Source organism: Bombyx mori, chromosome 5 (assembly GCF_030269925.1).
Source record: "Bombyx mori chromosome 5, ASM3026992v2".
Taxonomy (NCBI): Eukaryota; Metazoa; Arthropoda; class Insecta; order Lepidoptera; family Bombycidae; genus Bombyx; species Bombyx mori.
Window position 1 is genome coordinate 3,727,554 of NC_085111.1, and position 20,803 is coordinate 3,748,356.

Here is a 20,803-nt window from a genome sequence, read left to right on the forward strand (position 1 = left end):
GCGACACGAGGAAGTCGAAGCATAAAAACGTTCAACAACGAATTAAAATGTTTTTTATAACAAATCAGATTTAATATTATGGTCATGAATATGGGAGGAATCGAATTTGATATATTGCAAATATTATGCAAATAACAAATTTCGTTTTAATTCAATGGAAAGTTATAATTTTGTTTCCCCAATAAATTATTAGTTTCGTACCATTGAATTCATAAATGAAATAAAATTCATATTTAAAATAAATTTTGAAATTTCATCATCAAATGAATTTTATATTTAATATAAATTTATATGATATGAAATATAATATATATGAAATAGATATATTTAATATAAATTACATTGCACCCACCACTATTTTCTCTTCACTACCTTTGGTTGACTGGTAGAGAATGCCTTAGGCATTAAGTGCGCCACTGTAATTTTACATGAAGTGTAATAAATAAATGAATAAATAAATAAATAAATTTAATATAAATATCGGTTATTAATTTGAAATTACCATTGGGTGATAGGGTATATATAAGACGGAAGAATAATATTGAATTAATAGACGATAAAAATGACAATCCGCGATGTTAGCATAGGTTAATAATAGTGTCTAAAAACTAAATATGTATACGTACTAAGCAAATAGACAAACATGTTCGATTTAAAACTGCGCAGTTGTCTGATATTTCGCAATTAAAGTTCACATCGAAATGTTACAACGATACTGCTGTGAGAATACTCTGGAAATTTTACTGTTTAATATCCTGATGTTTAATGATTATCAGAGTCCAAAAAGGCTATTTGCTTTTAGTAGAACGTTTTCGAAATTTATAATTGTTAGATCATCTATTTAATATTTTAATCCATATTCAAGCGTGGGACATTACCTCTACCTTGCTTGCGCCTTTACTTTGGAAATTTACATTCACGCCTTTACAAAAAAACTATGCATTCAAATCCAAACTTTGATCATTCCAATAACCGTGTAGTTCAACGTCATCAACAATCATCGAAAGGTATGATACAGATAAGACTTCTAAAATTAAATAGCCATTCAAAAAACGTTGGCATTAATCACTATTGTCAGTAAAAATTATACGCGATGCAAATAGCTTAGTTCAAATACTATACTACGGACATACCTACTATATACGCACTGCTATAATGTGTGTACAAATTACATAACTTGAGCACTTCGTTATAAAAAACAAAACCGTTAATAGTGAAAGTTTCAGTCTCGATAAATAGTTATGGGATATTAAAAATTGAAAGTATAACAAATTGCTTAATGCTTTTGATTTTTTGCAATCAATCACTTGTTGGACTTAGGAGATTTTGCTTTAAGTAGATTATGTTTTTAAATTCCATTTTATCTCAAAATAAGCGATAAAAATCGTAATCATTATGTTTGATAATTTGAAAAGAAATTCATTATCAAACAGTGATTTTTTTTCCATACATCCATACTACAAAATAATAATACCAACCAATGTAATAATGTAATTGTAATAAAGTGAAACTTTTCGATCGCTTCCATCAAGTAAGTACATCGAATAAAAAATCCTACAAAAAAATTGCTCTAACATTAGATATTAAAACGCGTCCGCGACTTTTAAATTAAAACAATCTGCACATTCAGAAATGTTGTTACTTGAATAAGTAGACAGTGAGTCCGACCGGTAGTAAATCATCTAAGGGCATACACCGACAGTCCACAAAGTTATTTATTGCTTTTCTCCGCACCGAGAGAGACGCATTTAAATCGTCGTGATCAAACGCATTTACGACAACACTTAAATGTCGAGTTCGTTTCCTTTATAACATAGGAAAGGCTGTAAATTATCGCAAAATATAGATTAACTACTACAAAATAAATCTTTCTGTTTAATGTCGCATAAAACCTGTGCAGCAGCACACCTATAGAAATTATGTTGGAAATTCTACAGCCCCCCTTCGAATTGGAATGCGCGACTTAGGCAGGGTGGTGGTACCTACCGGCTTGCATGCTTCTTACCAATAGTAAAAAAAAAACACAAATTGAACACATAAAAATTACAATTAAAACAATAACTTGTCCAAGTTTAATAAGCCCAAAAGGCATATTTTAATTTGACTTTTATTGAATAATTATTTAATCGTTACTAAGAATCAGGACCTTATTAATAAATTCTTGAATCAGTTATAATAGTAATAATACAAGTTCTATTGTTTTTGATTTGATTTATGCAAGTATTGCAACGATGTCCCAATTGTGACAGCGCTTAAGTAAGCAGTGCTGCGACATTAACATTAAGCGCATTTATAACCTGTTCAAAATCGCATGTAGTACAGAAACGTGATTAAGAAATCATGATTGATTGCAGGCCCATTGACAGCAAGAAAGAAAGCGGTGTGAAGTCAGATAAAACTCGTTACGGAACAAAATACGCAGAAATGTAAGGGTTTGAACTGTTGTTAATGATTGAGCTTGCGCCGGCGCAGCGCCCACTGACCTCATCGCCGACGAGATAAAGGCTATTTTAAGCCTAAGAGATAATATCGAATGTAATACGTCGAATGTTCAACAGATACGCCATAGGAGGCGCCCGGAAGCCTTCCTAAGCGCTGATGTCACAGCTGCGTACTTCATACAAATAAGTTTCCGTCGAGACGTGCCTTCTCTGCGTGTACCGTCTGATTGGCGTCGTGATAATCCATCAATTTGTTTTTCAAATGTAAACAAGAAAACGTTGACGCGAAACGATTTTTTAATGAATTTGCAACCTAAGAAGTCTGCTCACGTTATTTTTAAGATGAACTGAATTCACAAAACCATTTTTTTCATTCTGCACTGTATTAACATAGTGTTCTGATTATTTAATCTTTTGGTAGCGTAGTAATAACGTACAAAGTAGTATTTAAACAGAAATACATGCTCAGTTTTGTAATCGAAAACGCACACCGTAGTAATACATCTGTCATGCTGTTACTGGTACAGCGATCCATGCGATACCAGTTTATTTATGAAACAGTGGTTGATTGAGCGGAAGGCTTCAAGCCACCCCCCTCCCGAGCCCGTTTTCAAGTGCGCTAAAAGGATTACACGGTAGACAGCATCACGAAAACTGTCTGCGAAATCAGGCTAATCCTCGTTAGGCTGCCGAGACCACGTTTGCATTTTGCGATGACATGTCTTGTGAGGAGATTGTGAACTTTAACTTCACACTAATAACGCACATACCATAAAAAATATCGTTTACTTCACGACTATCTACTACGTAAGGCGTAGGTAACGAGACGACGTTATTGAAACCCAACCTTAAATACAGGTGTTCACATTCCATTTTCAGTTGAGCAGGCGGCTAGGTATAGTTAGACGGTGAAAGCCTATCTGCCTATGCGATACCCAGTCTCAAAGGAATGTATTTGTACAGATTCAGTAAAACGTTTTAATAGTACAGTGTCAATGGTCTTGGGAACTTAATTTACCCATTCTGTATAAGGAACCAAACGGTTTTTCAATTATTCGATACGTTTTAACACCGATTTTAATAATAGGTTTCAATACAGAACTACGTATTATTATATTCGATAAAAAACAGAACGTTTATAATGTAAAAATTTCGATTACGAATCATATTGGCTGCGTTTGCGCACGACAAACTTTATTCTCATTAGAAAGTCTTTACATTCGGCAAAGGCCAACGACCGGCAAAATTATTTGGCTCCGCCCTTCAATTGATGAATTTACTATTACATGAAGTTTCATCAAACAATATTCATAACTTTCATTTTTAATGCTGAAAATGTTTCCCCCCTATCAGTAATGTATATTTTATGCTATTTTTAATACGCTTTTAGTAGCTTCAGACGTATGTATGTTTGTAACGGAATCTTTGAACATGATTTTGTCCCCGAAATTTAGAATACTTATTAAGGACCGACGACAATTCAATATCAAAAAAAATTTAAGAAATTGAAATCCAACTACATTAAGTATTAATGAAACATAAATAAAAATTTAAAAAAACTAACAAAATACGTTTTTATAGAAAATTCAACTAAAAAATTGAAAATAAATTTTAATAAATTTGAATTATAAATAGTGTAAGAAACAAGTATTTTATTGTAAAAAAGCGTGGGTTGCATCTGATTTTATGAACAGATATGAGTAGAAGGGTTATTTGGATAATATCCTGAAAAGCACCCCACGCTTTTTTACAATAAAATCATTTTTTCTTACACTATTTATAATTCAAATTTATTTTCTATTTTTTAGTTGGATTTTCTGTAAAAGCGTATTTTGTTAGTTTTTTTCAACTATTATTTATTATTAGTCAGAATTTAATTGAATATTGGATAATTACGGTGTTTATGATTTTAGTTAAATATCAGTCTGATCTGATCAGCCTGAAAAAATGCAGCTTAATAAATGAGCCGTCAATTAACAGTCACATCACGTTAAGAATCAGGACAGGAAATTACAGTCGATTCTTAGCATTCGCTAGACAAAAGCTTTGCGGTGAGAGCTATTCCAAGAATTCTTATTGCTAAAAATAAAGTAACAGTACTCGTTGAACGATGACCCAGTCATCCGCTGCGTGTACTAAATCGATCAAGTGATGAAAATAAAACAAACTTGTAACATCAACCGTTCTGTTCAGTCTTTTCGTTTATAGAGACGGCGGCGCGCTGCAATTGTCTGAATGGTCATCCGTAACTAAAGTCCGTATTTGCAAGACATAATGTGTCACATTCAACTTTCTTTGCATGGCGTTCTGATTTTTTTTTTATTTTTAAGTGCACGGAATCGTATTTTTATTTAATTACAACATTGGTGGTAGGTGGAAGGACCTCTTGTGAGTTCGCGCGGGTAGGTACCACCACCCTGCCTATTTCTGCCGTGAAGCAGTAATGCGTTTCGGTTTGAAGGGTGGGGCAGCCGTTGTAACTATACTTGAGACCTTAGAACTTATATCTCAAGGTGGGTGTCGGATTTACGTTGTAGATGTCTATGGGCTCCAGTAACCACTTAACACCAAGTGGGCTGTGAGCTCGTCCACCCATCTAAGCAATAAAAAAAAATTTTGTTTAGCTAGAAACTCTGAAAAACGTTCTTATAATGAAAAACATTTTGTCACAAGTATGTCGAAAATGCTTAAATACATTGTCGATTTTTCCTTAATTAATTTAACGATTTCGTTTTAATTGTTTCCGTGATTTTATACGAACTTGTCTCCTATGTAGTATCTTAAGAGTTATAGACCGTTCATTAGAAACTATGTTGCAGATGCCACGTTAGGAAAATTTTAGTGAATTATAACTATTAAAAGTGGTAACGGAAATACAGTCTAATGTCATTGCAATATGAAGTGTATGTATGTGCGATGTCGGGCGACGCTCCTGCGAGGGCAGTCGTTCGCCTACCGCCAGCTAAGCAAGGTGTGCAATAAATGCCTAATAATATATCATCAGTATTTTATTGATGAACCCAACCAAACGTTACTAAAACAGCTTCATTTTTTATTATTATCAGGCACTAGAATAAATAAAATATTTATGGTACCAAAAACCAAAGTTTACATTTAACTAATCATAACCACAATAAATAAGTAAGCGTCATCTTCGCGGCTTGGCATAATGCTGTTCGTATGCAGACAGACAACCACCGCTGGTTTTCGGCTGGCACCGAGGGCGACGACACGAGCACAGTGCACAGCGTGCGAAGAGAAATATAATAAAATTACACAGAAATTAAAACTTTGCAGTTATCTAGCAACAAAGAACAATCAAAAACAATAATTAAAAGATGAAGCTGAATATCGTTTTAAATTACGTTAATAAAATTATGAAAGCTCTGTGGGAAATTGCATTAATCTATGAATCTATCTATACATATAATGTGCGCTAATCTATGAAATTATTTCATCCCATTGTTCGCATATAATATAAGGTCCATAGTAATAATATTGGTTTAAATGTAAAATACACTGACAAAACGTGAAAGAAAACGATTTTTTGAAGTAGGTTCTGTTAATAGATGAGATATTAAGAGGCTGATAATTATGTTCATAAAGCTGCCAAAGCTTTTTGAAATGTAGGTCAAGTGGCCTTGGACGCTATCTAGAAAAGTAAAAAGCACATTTGCAGAGTGGAATCTAAAATAAACTAGACATCGGATCGTCTTGTACTTAATTATCGAAATCTATGCACAGAAAGTTAAAAGAGCGGCCAAAGAAAAAAAATGAGCTAATATATTAACAGGTGAATAGTTTACGATCGGTAAGTTATATTGCTCGAGCATCAACGTCAATGACTGTCTATATAACAGCGTTGAATTCTTTGGCGGCGATGAAAATTCCAGACATCGATATTTTTAGTTCGATCGTGGAAATTGGATGATTACGTGTGTAACAACGATTAAAGTTTAAAATCGATTACGGCAGTGGATCTCCTCGCCGGTATCGTTATAAAATTATAACCGAAAACGCTTTTCGTAATTGAAATCTATCATATTGAAATGGATTGATTTTTATTGTATTTTATCAAAGCAGCGTCAGCGTGGTATGGATATGTGATGCGTAGAGAGTAGATCCATGTGACTAGGAGATGTATGGAAATGGTAATGCAAGGTAGAGGGGGAAGAGGTCAACCGAAGAAGACATGGATGGAGTGTGTGAATGACGATATGAGAAAGAGAGAGAGGCGATATGAGTGTTGAGATGATGGCTGAAAAAAAGAGAATGGAAGAGAAAAAATAGCTGTGCCGACCCCACCTAGTGGGATAAAGTGGAGAAAAAGAAAGATCAAAGCAGCGTTCTTAATATTACAAAATATAAAAAAAAAACAGTGTGAATATATGTTGAAATTTAAGAAACGATTTTCTCAGTATCTACCGGTAAAAGATACGTGCAGGTATGCTTGTTTTTTCGATTATCCATTTGATTTGAAACATTTGCTGTTAGCAGTTCAGTGAAGGTTGCTATCATAGTATCAAGATCGTACAACGTAACGTACAATAAAGGTGTAGTATACAGATACGTGTTTGTGTTATTTCAAAATATTTTGTAATAGTCACAATGAAATGGATTAAAGCTTCACTTGTAAATAAAAGTTAATTTTTATTGCAATCGATATTCCAAAGGGGCATAAAACGTTGTACTCTGAACAAGAATAAAGTCTGCGTGGTACGAACTGGTGCGGTACCGTGACCTTGCTTAGCTCGTTTGTGGCTTAAAATCAGAGTTGATCAATATATATTTTCGGTATACATATATAAGTACCAACTAAATTTCAATAGATTGAACAGATACTGCAAACGGCCAAAAATATGTCATCATACTATAGTAATGTTTTTTTTTACGAGATTATCTATATATTTTATATAAAAATTAATTGCTGTTCGTTAGTCTCGCTAAAACTCGACAACGGCTGGACCGATTTGGCTAATTTTGGTCTTGAATTACTTGTGGAAGTCCAGAGGTTTAAAGGGTAAATAAATATGAAAATGCCCGGAATTAAATAAAATTAACCATTTTGTTTTTCCTTTGATGTGTCGGACGGATTCCTTTTGTATGTTTTAAGTTTCTTTATACAAAAGTTTAGGTTTTTTATTTATCGATTGAGGCACTACGAAGTCTGCCGGGTCAGCTAGTTTAATATAAGTACCTTTAGGTTCTTGGGCTACAATGTTCATATTTTTTTTCGACAACCGCATCTCTCTTGAACGACATTGATCTACTGATATTCCGTATACGGTGAACGAAACCGTGTCATAACATGAATATAAAATGACCATTTTATATTCACGAGGCCGGGACGCCATCAGTTCTCCATCCGATCCGGCGATGCAGTTTATGTTAATTCCTATTGATTGCAAATAGGATTTCATCTTTATACAAACGAAGAGGGGGACAAGGTGTGCCAGTCATCGCAGCGTTATAAAACTAAACGAATTCTCATTCATGGGATTTTTTTTTAAACACCAATACGTGGGTATTATTGATCAAGAGTTACAACGCTCAATAATATAATCGTGATTGTTCAGTCGCAATTATTTTTTATTTTGCAATATTAGACAACTATTTACCCACTGAACGATTAATAGAAAGAGTTTTTGTATTCTCATATTGTATGTTTTGAGAGAAACAAACCTTGACTGATTCATAAATCATCAAGGGTCAAAGAAATCCTATGGTTTTAATGTTTTTTTCATGGGTTAGCTATTCTTGTTTGTTATAATCAAAGAACAGCTACAGCGCGATAGCATGTCAACTTTTGATTCTTAACAGGACACAGATCAGTGAACAATTGTCAAATGTAATATTTTTCGTCTGAGTTATTATATAACCCTATGTAATAAATGCGAGCCTATTATACAGACATGAAATTGATAAGTTCATATGTAATACAAATTGTAAGAATGAATTATAATGACATAACGTCGATAGTTACACAATGAATAGTTGTAACTATTATCTGAAGCACAAAAGAGTCTAGATTTTTGATTATTCGATAACACAAGAATGATGTTTCGATTCTTAAATATGTGTGTTCGCTTATAATAATGACCGAGTTCTTATGAATTACTTTCTATTTGAAGCGAATAATGTAATAACAGTTTCAGGTTTGAAAATTGGGTGTGGAGATTGAACTTGGTTAATAACACACACCGAAGGACAGATCGTCTTCTCGCATTAAAACTGTATAATCTCAAAACTTAAAATTTTTACAGGAGAGTGTTTTATTAAAGGTTTAATGTAATATTTTTAATATAAATCATATTTGCAACATTTTATTTTTATTTTTTACCAGTTACATTATCTGTCTTTTAAAGTAAGATAAAAATATGTATTAATTTTGTTAATAGTACTCAAAACATAGGTAAGATAAAAAAAAACTAAAACTAAACTACGCTCTTTTGACAGTATTTATGATAAAAATACTGGTGATACCAGACGTTTACGCATATTAACTCAATTTGGCACATTTTTGAAAATTGTACACTTTTAATACGAAAAGGCGTGATTTTATTCTAATCGAAGTACCTAGGGGTAGTCTATTGAACATGGTGGTCTTGTGCTCAGAATGTCTCTGTACGGACGGCCATTAAAGCGTCGAGTTTGAATTGCAAATGTATTTACAAAACGCGATAGTTAAGTAGAAGCATTCCCAGTGTCGACGAACTAGGTTCTAAATGCGAAATTCTAGTGCATCACTAGATGGGAAAATGTTTCGAGCATTCGTGATGTAGTTGGATTCGTGTTACTCCTATTTAACATAAATATTTTGTGGGAATTTATCACAATAAATAAAGGATGCAACTTACATTCATTAGGGCTGGCAATGTGCCATTGCGAGGACGTTTCCGGCAAGAATCAATTCGTTTTGGCGACGCCTAACTCACAATTGGGTGGTGAAACTGCCTCGGTTATGTTATGGTTCATTATTATTCTAAAAGACATGTATCGAAATAAATATTAACATACAAAATTATCTATATAATGAATAGCGGCACGCTCCGGCTCCGCTCGGGTCTTTAACAAAAATTTCAACGATATTTGACGTATTTTTATTTTTTTAAATAAAAGTACACTTATTGCGGCATAACTATAATAGTTATACATATGCTGTCGCGACACTTTTTGTAAATAATAATGTGGCCTACAGTCGTAGTACATTTTTTTATTCTATCATCAATAGTTTTCGCAGGGCACGCGATGTAAATAATATTTTAGGTAATTTTTTTACACCTTGGGTTACATTATTGGAGTTTTAGTAAGGATCCCTAATTTTTTTCAAAAAAGGTTGTATCCTATGTCACCTGGGAATAGTGTAGCTTCCAAACAGTGAAATAATTTTTCAAATCGGTTTAGTAGTTTCGGAGCCTATTCAATACAAACAAACAAACAGATCTTTCCTCTTTATAATATTAGTATTAGTATAGAAGTACAGATGTAAGCATGAAATAATCTTCGTCAACATTCTTATAAGTTAAAAGGCAATCTTTTAAATGATAGCATAAGATTTTAAAGTAAGCCTTTAACGTCCTTCCTACGACGGAAAAATATAAACATACAGGTCAACAAACTACAAGAACCTTTATCAATACAGTACAACATTTTGTCGATAGCGCAGTGGAAAAGCAGTACCTTAGGTCTTATCTTAGTTCTTGCCTTTCGCACTTTGTAACAAAGGTTTGCAACTAATAATATTGTGTACAACGAAATGTACAATGTAAAATGTGTTAACATTTGGAATGATACGGTGTCATGTATAATACAAAAAAAAATCATTCAAGCTGAATCATTTGAACATTCTCTCCGTATCTATTTGTAATACAAAAGACGATTATGTGATATTATTAGTTACAACACTACCGAAGGGGTCAACAAGAACACTCATTGAATTGCGAATGCAATGGTATAATATCGTTATTCCAAAACAAACGTTCGCTATCAGATTATTGAACTTGCGGCATTCATGACACGAGATAATGATAAATACATTTACTAAAAGAACTCTGTGTGTTTATTTCAGAACGTGTTATAAATAGTATCTGTCTTACGTGCGCATTGTACCAGACTGGCTGCGTTGGTACACCAGTATTTAAAATAAATTAAAGAGTCTATATAAAATATTTTACCGTTTTACATTGGATACAGTGACTGACGACTGAGTCATTAGCAGGATGGCGGCCCAGGATAACTTTTAATTGTAATAGTCCAGTACAAAATATATACTGTGTTTCTACTTTATGCTATCATCATATATTCCGTATTGACTATACGTTTTAAACGCAACATAGTCTGATTATGCTATTCCTTGAAACGGGGTAAATCAACATGTTTGTTAATGTTTTCGTTTCATAGCGTAGGTATCAGCTTGTCACGTTGACGAAAGAATTCTTAGCGGTACTTACAGAGGGAATAACTGCGATAAACTCGTATTATCGTACAACAGTAAGAGATACGGCTTTATTCGAATTTGACATACTAGATAATGATTACAATTTCTACGTTCATTTACCTTTATCACGTAATAACAACTGATTTTAAGACGGTCAAGTTATCATAATGGATTTGCAACCACAAACACGTGCAACGATCTCATTAATAATCCCATTATTTGATCCTATTATCGTATATAAATTACTCACATTTGTATTAAAACACTTTTTTATGTGTGTTTCATACTCGAATTGACGACGATTTTGAACGACACGGTCGTGTCGATGATAATAGCAACACATTACACATGTTCCAATAGTCGTAAAGTATTGGACGTGTTATTTTACAAACGAAGGAAACAAATTCCTCGACTATGTACTTTCCAATCTCTCTTTTGTTTTCTAAGTCGGCAAGCACACACAAATTACATTCAACATTTCACACAGGGCTGCTAGGGTCGATAATTCTTGGTTGTTTTCTTCTTTCTTGAGTCATGCCGAGAATACGATGCGTTGTATGAATCACAGGATGCAAGTATATAATACGATTTTATTGCTTTCTTATACTGAACTGATACAGTATCGGAAAGATAAATTTCAGTCGCAACATTGTTTATAAATGCCGCGAAGCGTCAGTGTGAAGGGTAGACGCAATTTCAATGCAATTACAACTTCGAAGTTTTGTCTCGCGACCGGCTGCTGTTTTCGTGATGCGATGTATTTTTAGAATGATCGGCCCACTCTGCGAGATCTTTAGGTCTTTTGAAGTACTGATTCAAATAAATAACTTAAAGGACCAAGAACACAATCCTTTCAATATAATTTACCTTTCACCTACAATTTTGATTTCGTTAAACAAACTAGCCCAATTCTCTTTTTTTCGAGAACACTCTTTACAGTATTTCAATCGTTAGCCAACTGCCCTCTACATTCGCCTCGCATCTGCGGATAGATTGTACGAAAGTCAAACTGCGTTAGCATTTAAAATATCGATTGCATTAAGCTTCTCGATCAATTATCACAATCAGTGAAATCACGTCGCGTCATATTTGCAACGTTATGAGCTAACGATTTTTATACCTATTTGTACATGCATATATCTAACCAAACGTTCTCAAGCATTTTGCACCTGTAAAAATGTAATTGAAATTCGGTCAAGTGAACATACATTATTTATAATGTTATGAAAAAGATATTCAGTGCATAAACACAATTTGCCATTTAAATTTGTCTGTGAATCATTGAGCAATGATCTTTGTCGCAATTTTATTATAGCATTTAGACTTTGTTAAAATCGTATTTGTTTTTAAAATTATTTTTGAAAAAAATTCATTCGTATTATGAATTAGAGTCAATCTATACTTTCATCAACCTCTTGCATTAATTATTGTCAACATGAGTTTTTCAGAACAAAAAAGATCGTAAAATTGAAATGTAAATGTAAAACTCAACTGTACTGTAATTCACGTTCTTAACTTAAAGCGTGCGTAATAAATTAGGCGCAATACAATAATTAATTGGAATAAGCGGAGGTCAAACAAACGACTTACTGAACTGGACTGCAGGTATTCACGGAATGTACAGTTTTATCCTTGATATAATTTGTTTTGATATTGGTAAAACATTAAAATCTGTGTTATTGGAAATTTAAAAATAGCAATAGAAGATTTTTTTATGAGTATATGAGTCGACTATTATCAAAGCCGGCAATGTGACTTTTGGACATTTATTGCTAAATCAGAAAAACGAATTATTTACTTTGTATTCCATTGGCAGTCACAAAACTCTTCTGAACGACATCTTAGATAAATAACAGGTTAAGTATTAACCTTTATTTAATGTAGGTTTTGAACCGTATTCTTTGAAGGAGACGATTATATTCAAATCAATCTGTATTGACATAAGTATCAATAATATTTTTTTGTCCAAATGCACAGATTGCCACCTTCGATAATAGACGACTCATATATTATGAAGTAGAAACTTTTGAAATGGTAAAGAGAAAAAACATGAATGCAAACACGCATAATAAACTACCTTTTTTTTTTAATTCTCGTTTGAATGATATTTCAGACCCAAAAATTTTTTTTGTTGAGACCGAATCACGAAAAGCAACAAGTCATACTATTTGCACGAAACGCAATAGACAGACCCGTTTTTTTGTATTATGTCCTTGTTAGTCACCGTCATGCATTGGCCGCTTACAGCAGTTTGTTTGACAACAAAATAAAAAAAATAAAAATCCTCATATTTATTACATCTAGAGGAAATTACGTGGATGGAGCATTAAGGCGATATAATATTGTAAACAGCGGAAGATTTTATTGTAGACATGAGACTTCGTCGATCCTTATTGTATACCACAAACATAGAATGCAAAAAACGTATGGATATAAAAATATAAATACATTTGTTTTTTGCGGTAGGCACCGGCTTGGCTCTGCCCCTGGCATTGCTGAAGTCCATGGGCGACGGTAACCACTCACCATCAGGTGGGCCGTATGCCCGTCTGCCAACAAAGGCAATAAAAAAAAATAAAAAAATTGTATATATAAATAGGCACAGTCGAAACAGTTAACGATCGTTTTCTCCTATGTACCTAATCGATTTTCATATTTATTTTCTATTTACGAGGTTTAGTATTAATTAGTTTAGCTATTAGAAAAAATAGTATTTTCCTAATCTAAAAAAGAAAAGAGACTATGTAATAACGCATAAAGTGAATCTAAATCTTAAGGTGGTCATGATTGTAGTCTAACATAATTGGTTTTAATTCCGATTATTGCACTACCTTAGTAAAATATGTAGGACTGAAGTAGGTAAGTCATATTGGTAGATATAACTCAAAATCTTTATTTACATTTTTTTTATTGCTTAGATGGGTGGACGAGTTCACAGCCCACCTGGTGTTAAGTGGTTACTGGAGCCCATAGACATCTATAACGTAAATGCGCCACCCACCTTGAGATATAAGTTCTAAGGTCTCAAGTATAGTTACAACGGCTGCCCCACCGTTCAAACCGAAACGCATTACTGCTTCACGGCAGAAATAGGCAGGGTGGTGGTACCTACCCGCGCGGGCTCACAAGAGGTCCTACCACCAACTTTAATAATGAATGCATTTTAAATGATTTATGCTGACAAAAACGGTATTCTTAGTTCTCTGTGTCAATTGTAGTGATTCACTGACAAAAGCGACATAAGTACAAAGCAATAAAATCTTACAGTTTAATTTTTTCAAGCAATAAACTTCACTGTTACTCAAAAATTTGACTTAATTAAAGAAATTGCACAATCAAATATTTTAAATTCGTGCAGTTTAAGTAATTAGACAATAACGTTTACTAAGATTGCAGCGAAGAAAGCATTTGGTGTATGCACTTTCTCCAATATAAGCACGCCAATAGATTGCATCGCATATTTAGAAAATGCGCGCGCCCGGACGCCTCTCTCGAATTGTCAACTCGGTACAAAACGTCCAATTAGATGTGATATGTCAAGCAGATGGACGACAGACACATGTGTTCTTTGAGTTTCATTTCCACGATTAACAGTATTCGAATATCTATACATACATATAAATAAAATTAGTGTCTGTTTGTGGTATTGAAATAACCGCTTTTTACTACATTCATACGAATATATATACGGTACATACACCAAAATAACATTTTTTAGTATTTTTGTCGGTCTGTCTGTCTGTTTGTTTGTTCCGGCTAATCTCTGGAACGGCTGGACCGATTTTGATGAGACTTTCACTAATAGGTAGCTGATGATCTAAGGAGTAACTTTTTTTAGACTAGCTTCGCCCCGCGGCGTTACCCGCAGTTATTGTCGTACCGCTCGCAATATGGCGGGCTTCGCCTATCAATATAAAATTTAATGTTTCCGAAGCGAATCCAGGGCGGGTCGCTAGTTTTCTATAAAATACGGGCGCGATAAATTATCTAAACGGTAGGAACGAGCCGAAACAGGTGTATATCGTTAGATAATTTTCATAAACTTGACATAGAAAGTATTTTTGCATTGTATTTATAAATCACAAAAAGATATTCTCGTGATACGAATAAGTTTGGAAAGTATCCACACTTTGATGCTATTCATCCAACGAGCCATAAACGTTGGTATTTCCGTGAATGAACAGGATCAACTGTAAGTTCAGACAATGGGCCATTGAAAAACTCGTGGAATCTTAACAAGCAATAAAATAAAAGGTGCTGACATAAGAGCTATTTTAAGTCATAAAACACCAGTTTAAAATGTTGGAAAACATCTTTCAACACTTTTCACTATAAGTCACAGCATATTAGTCATTTTAAATAACATACTTTTTTTATAATTTTGACTCAGATTCTTGAAATTTCGATTTAGTCTAATTCTGTTATGTTTTTTAATACAAAATATTGGCAGTATGATATCTAAAATGAATTGTTTATATTCTAAGCACGTATATGTTCGACGATGTTTGATCAGGAGCGCGTGGAAGGTTCAGATTTCGCGACCTTCGATTCCATACTAGATTACCAACGTCGCCTCTGACGCTGCAGCGCCGGCGTTTGTATCTTTTTCTGCGGCTACACTAAGTTAAGGAAATAATTAATTTTAAAATAAATTCCATTTAAATCAACGTAGTTTTATATAATTACTACTTTATTTCGCGCGTGAGATTTTATTGTGTTAATTAAATTCAAAATTCTTAAAATGTCGGCATTTACGTTGTTCATGCCTATTGGTTTTCGTAGCTTCTTACTCCGGTAACACAAAGTGAGCTGTGAGCGAGTACACCGGTGTAACGAATAGAAAAAGTCGTATGTTGTCTAACACATTAAAAAGTGAAATCGAGCGTCATTGTCAAATAAAAAAGGTGTACACGATCGAGTTAGGCAGACGAAAAGGAGCGCACGGTCGACGCCTTTAATCCGTTACCGTAGAGATGTGAGGCGCGTGAGTCACCAACATACCGGCCAGCACCATGCACTCAGCATGCGTACGTGTCAACCGCCTATTTATGTCGCAGGACGAAGCACAAATAAACAGCATCAAAGGGACGTCGGATTCCGGCCGGCGGCGAAGCAGCGACCAACGAAAGCAAATCAAACAAACACCATTGTCTCTACTCGGAGTTATATTCGCAAATAGATTCCAGATTCGCTTAACAAAACCTATCCTTTCAAGTTACAAGGAATTTCACAGAAATTCTTCGAGTTTGATTTAGCGATCATGATACTGTTTTGGAAGACAATAAAAACTCATTTCAAGAACTCCATGCTTAGGGAATATTTAAACTAGTTGCACATACTACATTTTTGTGTACAAAAAAAAATCATTGTTATTTAATTTGTAAACTTTTTTAAAAATGTTGTCTAATAAATAAATAAACACATAATTATAGTTGCTACCCCTTGAGGGCCTAAACGTTGAGCCATTACAGTAATTAAGTTTAACATTAGAATGTGTGGGGTTATTTTAGTTTACAGTAATTACTGTAGATTTTCTTAGAAAGTTCAAGGTCTAGTGATTACCATACCCCATAAATATTAATATGTGAATGCAGCCAAATACCTTAAGAAACATGGTCTAAGAATCAGTTTTGTTTAGGTTTTAATTTAATTATCTTTAGATATAAAGGAGTGTGCTCCGAGTTATTATTTAAGGTGATCCCATCATCGCACAATCTGCCACCAGAGCAGAGTCTATACTACTACAACATTCCTCTATAGTATAGTATGTTCCATTATATTTTTAAGCCACACATCCAATTCTGGAATGAGAACTCCTCTTTATGGTATTTCTTGAGTGTCCTGTTGTGTCTTTGATACAAACATTTGTTTTGAAAATTTAGGTCATAGGCTGTGTGTCACATCTTCATATCTGTAATCAGTATTGCAGGGATCCTATTTCATTAGTTTGGAACACTTCAAAACTCAAGCCAAAAGTTAGCCAGGTTTGGTCCGAGTTGGTTATCAATATCATAACAAAATATGATAGCTTTATTTAACTTTTTCTCTACAGAAAATACTTGATTATCTTATAGTAGTGTATTTTGGTAAAATTAATAACAAAACTTGTTAAGACTATTTTCAAGGTAGGATATTCTCCAGCATAGTGGGGTCTGGAAAAATTAAAAAGCGACAGGAACAAGAATACATAGGAGACCATTAATAACAAATATCTATTAAACTTATTCCAATAAAGTCATGAGTCTGGTTCTTGTAATACAGGAAGGTCACTGACCACAGACAACCTTCAATAAATTATTCAAGATTTCTTTAGCCACCTACCCCCTACCAGAGGAAAATCTTTAAGCTAAGAGATGATGTGATTATTTTTTCCTTGCACTTAAAATTATGGTTTGTATAGTGGTCTTTACATTTGGTCTTCATCTTAAACAGTTACAACTTGAATGACCTTATTTATCTCTAATCTGTACAGGTAACTTGTATCTCTACAAGCCCATATTATGCATTTTAAAAACTACCCAAGTAGTTCAAATTTATTTTTAGATATACCCGTTTATTTTTCAGAATATTTTACTATATTCTAATAAATTTAAACACACTTCAGAAAGTACAAGAAAAACTAAAGACAACACAATTTTATTTTTCCCGTCGAACCATTTACGCTGAGGGCCTCTGATTTCTTTAAATACCACAAACTTATAATTCTATTTGGAATTGAGTTTGAAAATAAAAATTCGCATTATTGTTTATATATGAATAGTTTCTATAAACATAATCTTTTAAATTGACATACCTTTCATCCTCTGTAGGTGGTGCATTCTGGGTTTCCTCTTTACCATCGCCTATATCTCCAGGTTGCATCGCCTCAGCAGAAACATCAGGAGCACCACTTTCACATGCATTCACATTCACATTGCTTACCACCGCACCACTGATCGCATGAGACACTACCGCACTCACAGGGCTGCCAAAGCCCTGACTGTCATGTCCTGGTTGTGTGTTCGTCACATATGCAGTCGAGTTTACTGGTAATGACACTACCGGCGAGTTGGTTCCTGATACAGTTGCCTCTACAGGAGCTACATTGCTTTGAGACATGACTGGCACAACACCTCCGTAACCCAGACCCATGCTTGTCTGCGATGGCACCACATTTGGATGCACTCCGCTGCCCATTCCCACAGGCATGGTAGGCTGCATTGACATTGACATGTTCTGATGTGCCATTGTCACTGACTGATTCGGTACATACTGAACTGCCCCCATCTGACCTTGGCCACCTACTTGTTGTGGTAACATATTCTGTTGGGCCATATGTTGTCCAACAGGTAATTGCTGTCCGACATTCGTAGTTTGCATGAATATAGGATCTGTGGCGGGTATCTGCATACTGGGCTGATTCCCGTCCAGAGTCATCTGCATATTCTGGGGTGGGGCAGACATCATCTGCAAGTTTCCTTGAGGAACATTTCCTTGTTGTGGGGCCATTGGGTGAACATTAGTGGTGGGTTGTTGTCCAGCAAGGCTTTGGAGATTCGCAGGCAAAGTTGTACCTTGGGGTTGAGAAGCCATAGGCTGGAGGTTTGTAGGAAGTGTTGCACCTTGCTGAGAAGTAACAATAGTTGAGAGCACCTCTTGTGGTAAAGTCTGGCCTTGTTGGCTCATTTGCGATTGTTGAGTATGATACTGAGGTACACTGTGTTGTACCATTTGTGGCTGAGATGAAGGCATATTAGGATTGATCATAGACTGTGCAGTGGATTGTTGATTTACAGCTTGGTTATATTGCTGCTGGACAGTTGGCATGCCTTGTTGACTCATCTGAGGATGCATTCCAGGAACAACAGTTTGCTGCTGTTGTGAAGACAGTTGATGCATCTGTGTTTGCATTTGTGGTATTTGCTGGTTAGTATTAGTTAATTGAGTTGGCATTTGCATCTGCTGTATGTGGTTTGGTATTTGTTGACTTTGTAAAGCTTGGATTTGTGCCTGACTTGGCAAATGCTGCAACTGTGCTTGCTGAGTGCCCATAGACTGTTGGCTTTGCAAATGGTGACTCTGACCCATGTTGGTAATCTGGGTTTGTTGCATATGTAATTGTGGATTTGGTTGGCCTTGCATTTGTTGCATTTGCATTTGCTGCATCTGAGGTTGCTGAGTAGGAACTTGTGGCATTTGTCCTTGGTTCGTCATAGCCTGCATTTGTGGCATTTGTTGTTGCATCTGCATGTTAGGAATCTGTGCTTGTGGGATATGCTGACCCATTTGCTGCATTTGTTGATTTGGCATTTGCTGCATCTGTTGTGGCATTTGTTGATGCATAGGTATTTGTTGCATAGTTATGCCCTGTGTCTGAGCAATGACTTGCTGCAACTGATGTGGTGGGAAATTTTGTGTGATTTGTTGGACTTGCTGTTGTTGGTTTTGCTGTGGATGCCCCTGCGCTGCATTCTGCATTGTTATGTGAGTCATGCTTTGTGGATGCTGTTGACCTACTTGTTGACTCCCTTGCATATTTTGATTCGATATCTGTTGTGGCATTTCTAATGGTGGAGACTGAACAGTAATCGGCTGTGACACGGGCATTTGTTGTTGTACTACATTTATTGGTTGAGTTAGTGACTGTCCCGGAGAGGCCATGGGGAACTGTTTTTGAAGAGCTTGCTCTAATTGCTGAACTGTAGGAGCATTTCCTTGGAGATCTGACATATTAGGGCATTTATTTGATAGATCATTAGGCACTTCATCATGCTGACTATCATTTATCACCACACCACTATCGGGAGCTTGCAATGTATTGGTTTCAGTTACATCTTGATTGTTATTTAATGTGATGGGTGCATTTTGCTGGGATGTACTATGATCAAGATAGTCCATGCATATCCATCGACCTCTTCTAAACGGCTCGGTACTTTCAATTTTAACAACTTTGAAACGTTCATTTCTGACATGTTCTTGAATTTCTTTCATACCTTCTTGAGGTTTAGCATTTCCTATGAGATTAATAATGCTACCAGCACTTGCGTTAGTGACACTGACGTGCATATCATTCGCTTCTGTGTTATTACTATTTGGCACTGAACTTCCTATCTGATTGTTGGCGTTGTCCTGGCCGACTATCGCGAGTCCGTATTGAGAGCTGGTCGGTATAACAGGTGCGCAGCCTAGAGATGTGCTGGACGCGTTGTAGAACACGTCGTCTTTAGAAAATGTATCTTCCGAGAAACTTGGTGTTTCATTCTCTATATCAGTCACCCGTGATATGTCGTCGGTGTGAGATTCATCTAGATCATCAGCGGAGTCTTCGCCTGCATCTGTGCTCACTCGGGAGCCGAGCGTCACACTGGTGATCTGAAACGAAGATATTTTCCTTGGGTTATGGGCGGCTTGCAGACTTGTGGGGTGAGTCACTCCCTTCTCCGACTCGTTCAGCCGAAGAGATTCACTCGTTGTACGATGTATGACGTTGTTATACTTGTTTTTTTCACTAGTTTTATGTGACTTTTGAATCAGATTGTCAGCCATTATGCCGTCCGAACCGAATGACTATCTAAAGAAAATTTCACTGTCTATTGGCTTCAGAGACATTTGATTTACTTTACAATCACATCAATATATGTGGTATAAAATCATTGTACACTCACAATTTCACAAACACAGTAATTTAACTATGTAGGTCTTCAAAACTCATTAGTAAACACATACAGTTGCGAACATCTTTCAGACGGCAGCAACATGGCGGCCATTTATGCGCAATGCACTATGGTTGACAATTTGCAGTCGACTATAGACAAGATAGAGTAACTGACAAAAGCTTACTAAAAATAACACTAGATGGAGACAAAATACAAATGTCTGCTAGAAGGCGCTTACTGGAAAATAAAATTTTCTTAGTTTTTTTTATTAACAACTTTAAAAAGTAGTT

At 35.2% G+C, this 20,803-nt stretch overlaps 1 protein-coding gene across 4 annotated transcripts in view; it reads right to left on the reverse strand.

Moving 5' to 3' along the window:
- Window positions 1-20,664, reverse strand: part of LOC101742811 (protein bunched, class 2/F/G isoform) — a 171,584-nt gene extending 150,920 nt beyond the window's left edge. For 3 of the 4 annotated variants that reach the window (XM_004932335.5, XM_012695659.4, XM_021352041.3), the window contains exon 1: window positions 17,672-20,660. In XM_004932335.5, coding sequence (XP_004932392.2) covers window positions 17,672-20,403 — 2,732 coding nt within the window. In that variant the 5' untranslated portion in view covers window positions 20,404-20,660. Of the gene's footprint in view, window positions 1-17,671 lie in introns of all 4 variants that reach the window. The other variant, XM_062668560.1, reaches the window with a different exon arrangement.
- Window positions 20,665-20,803: the final 139 nt, after the last annotated feature.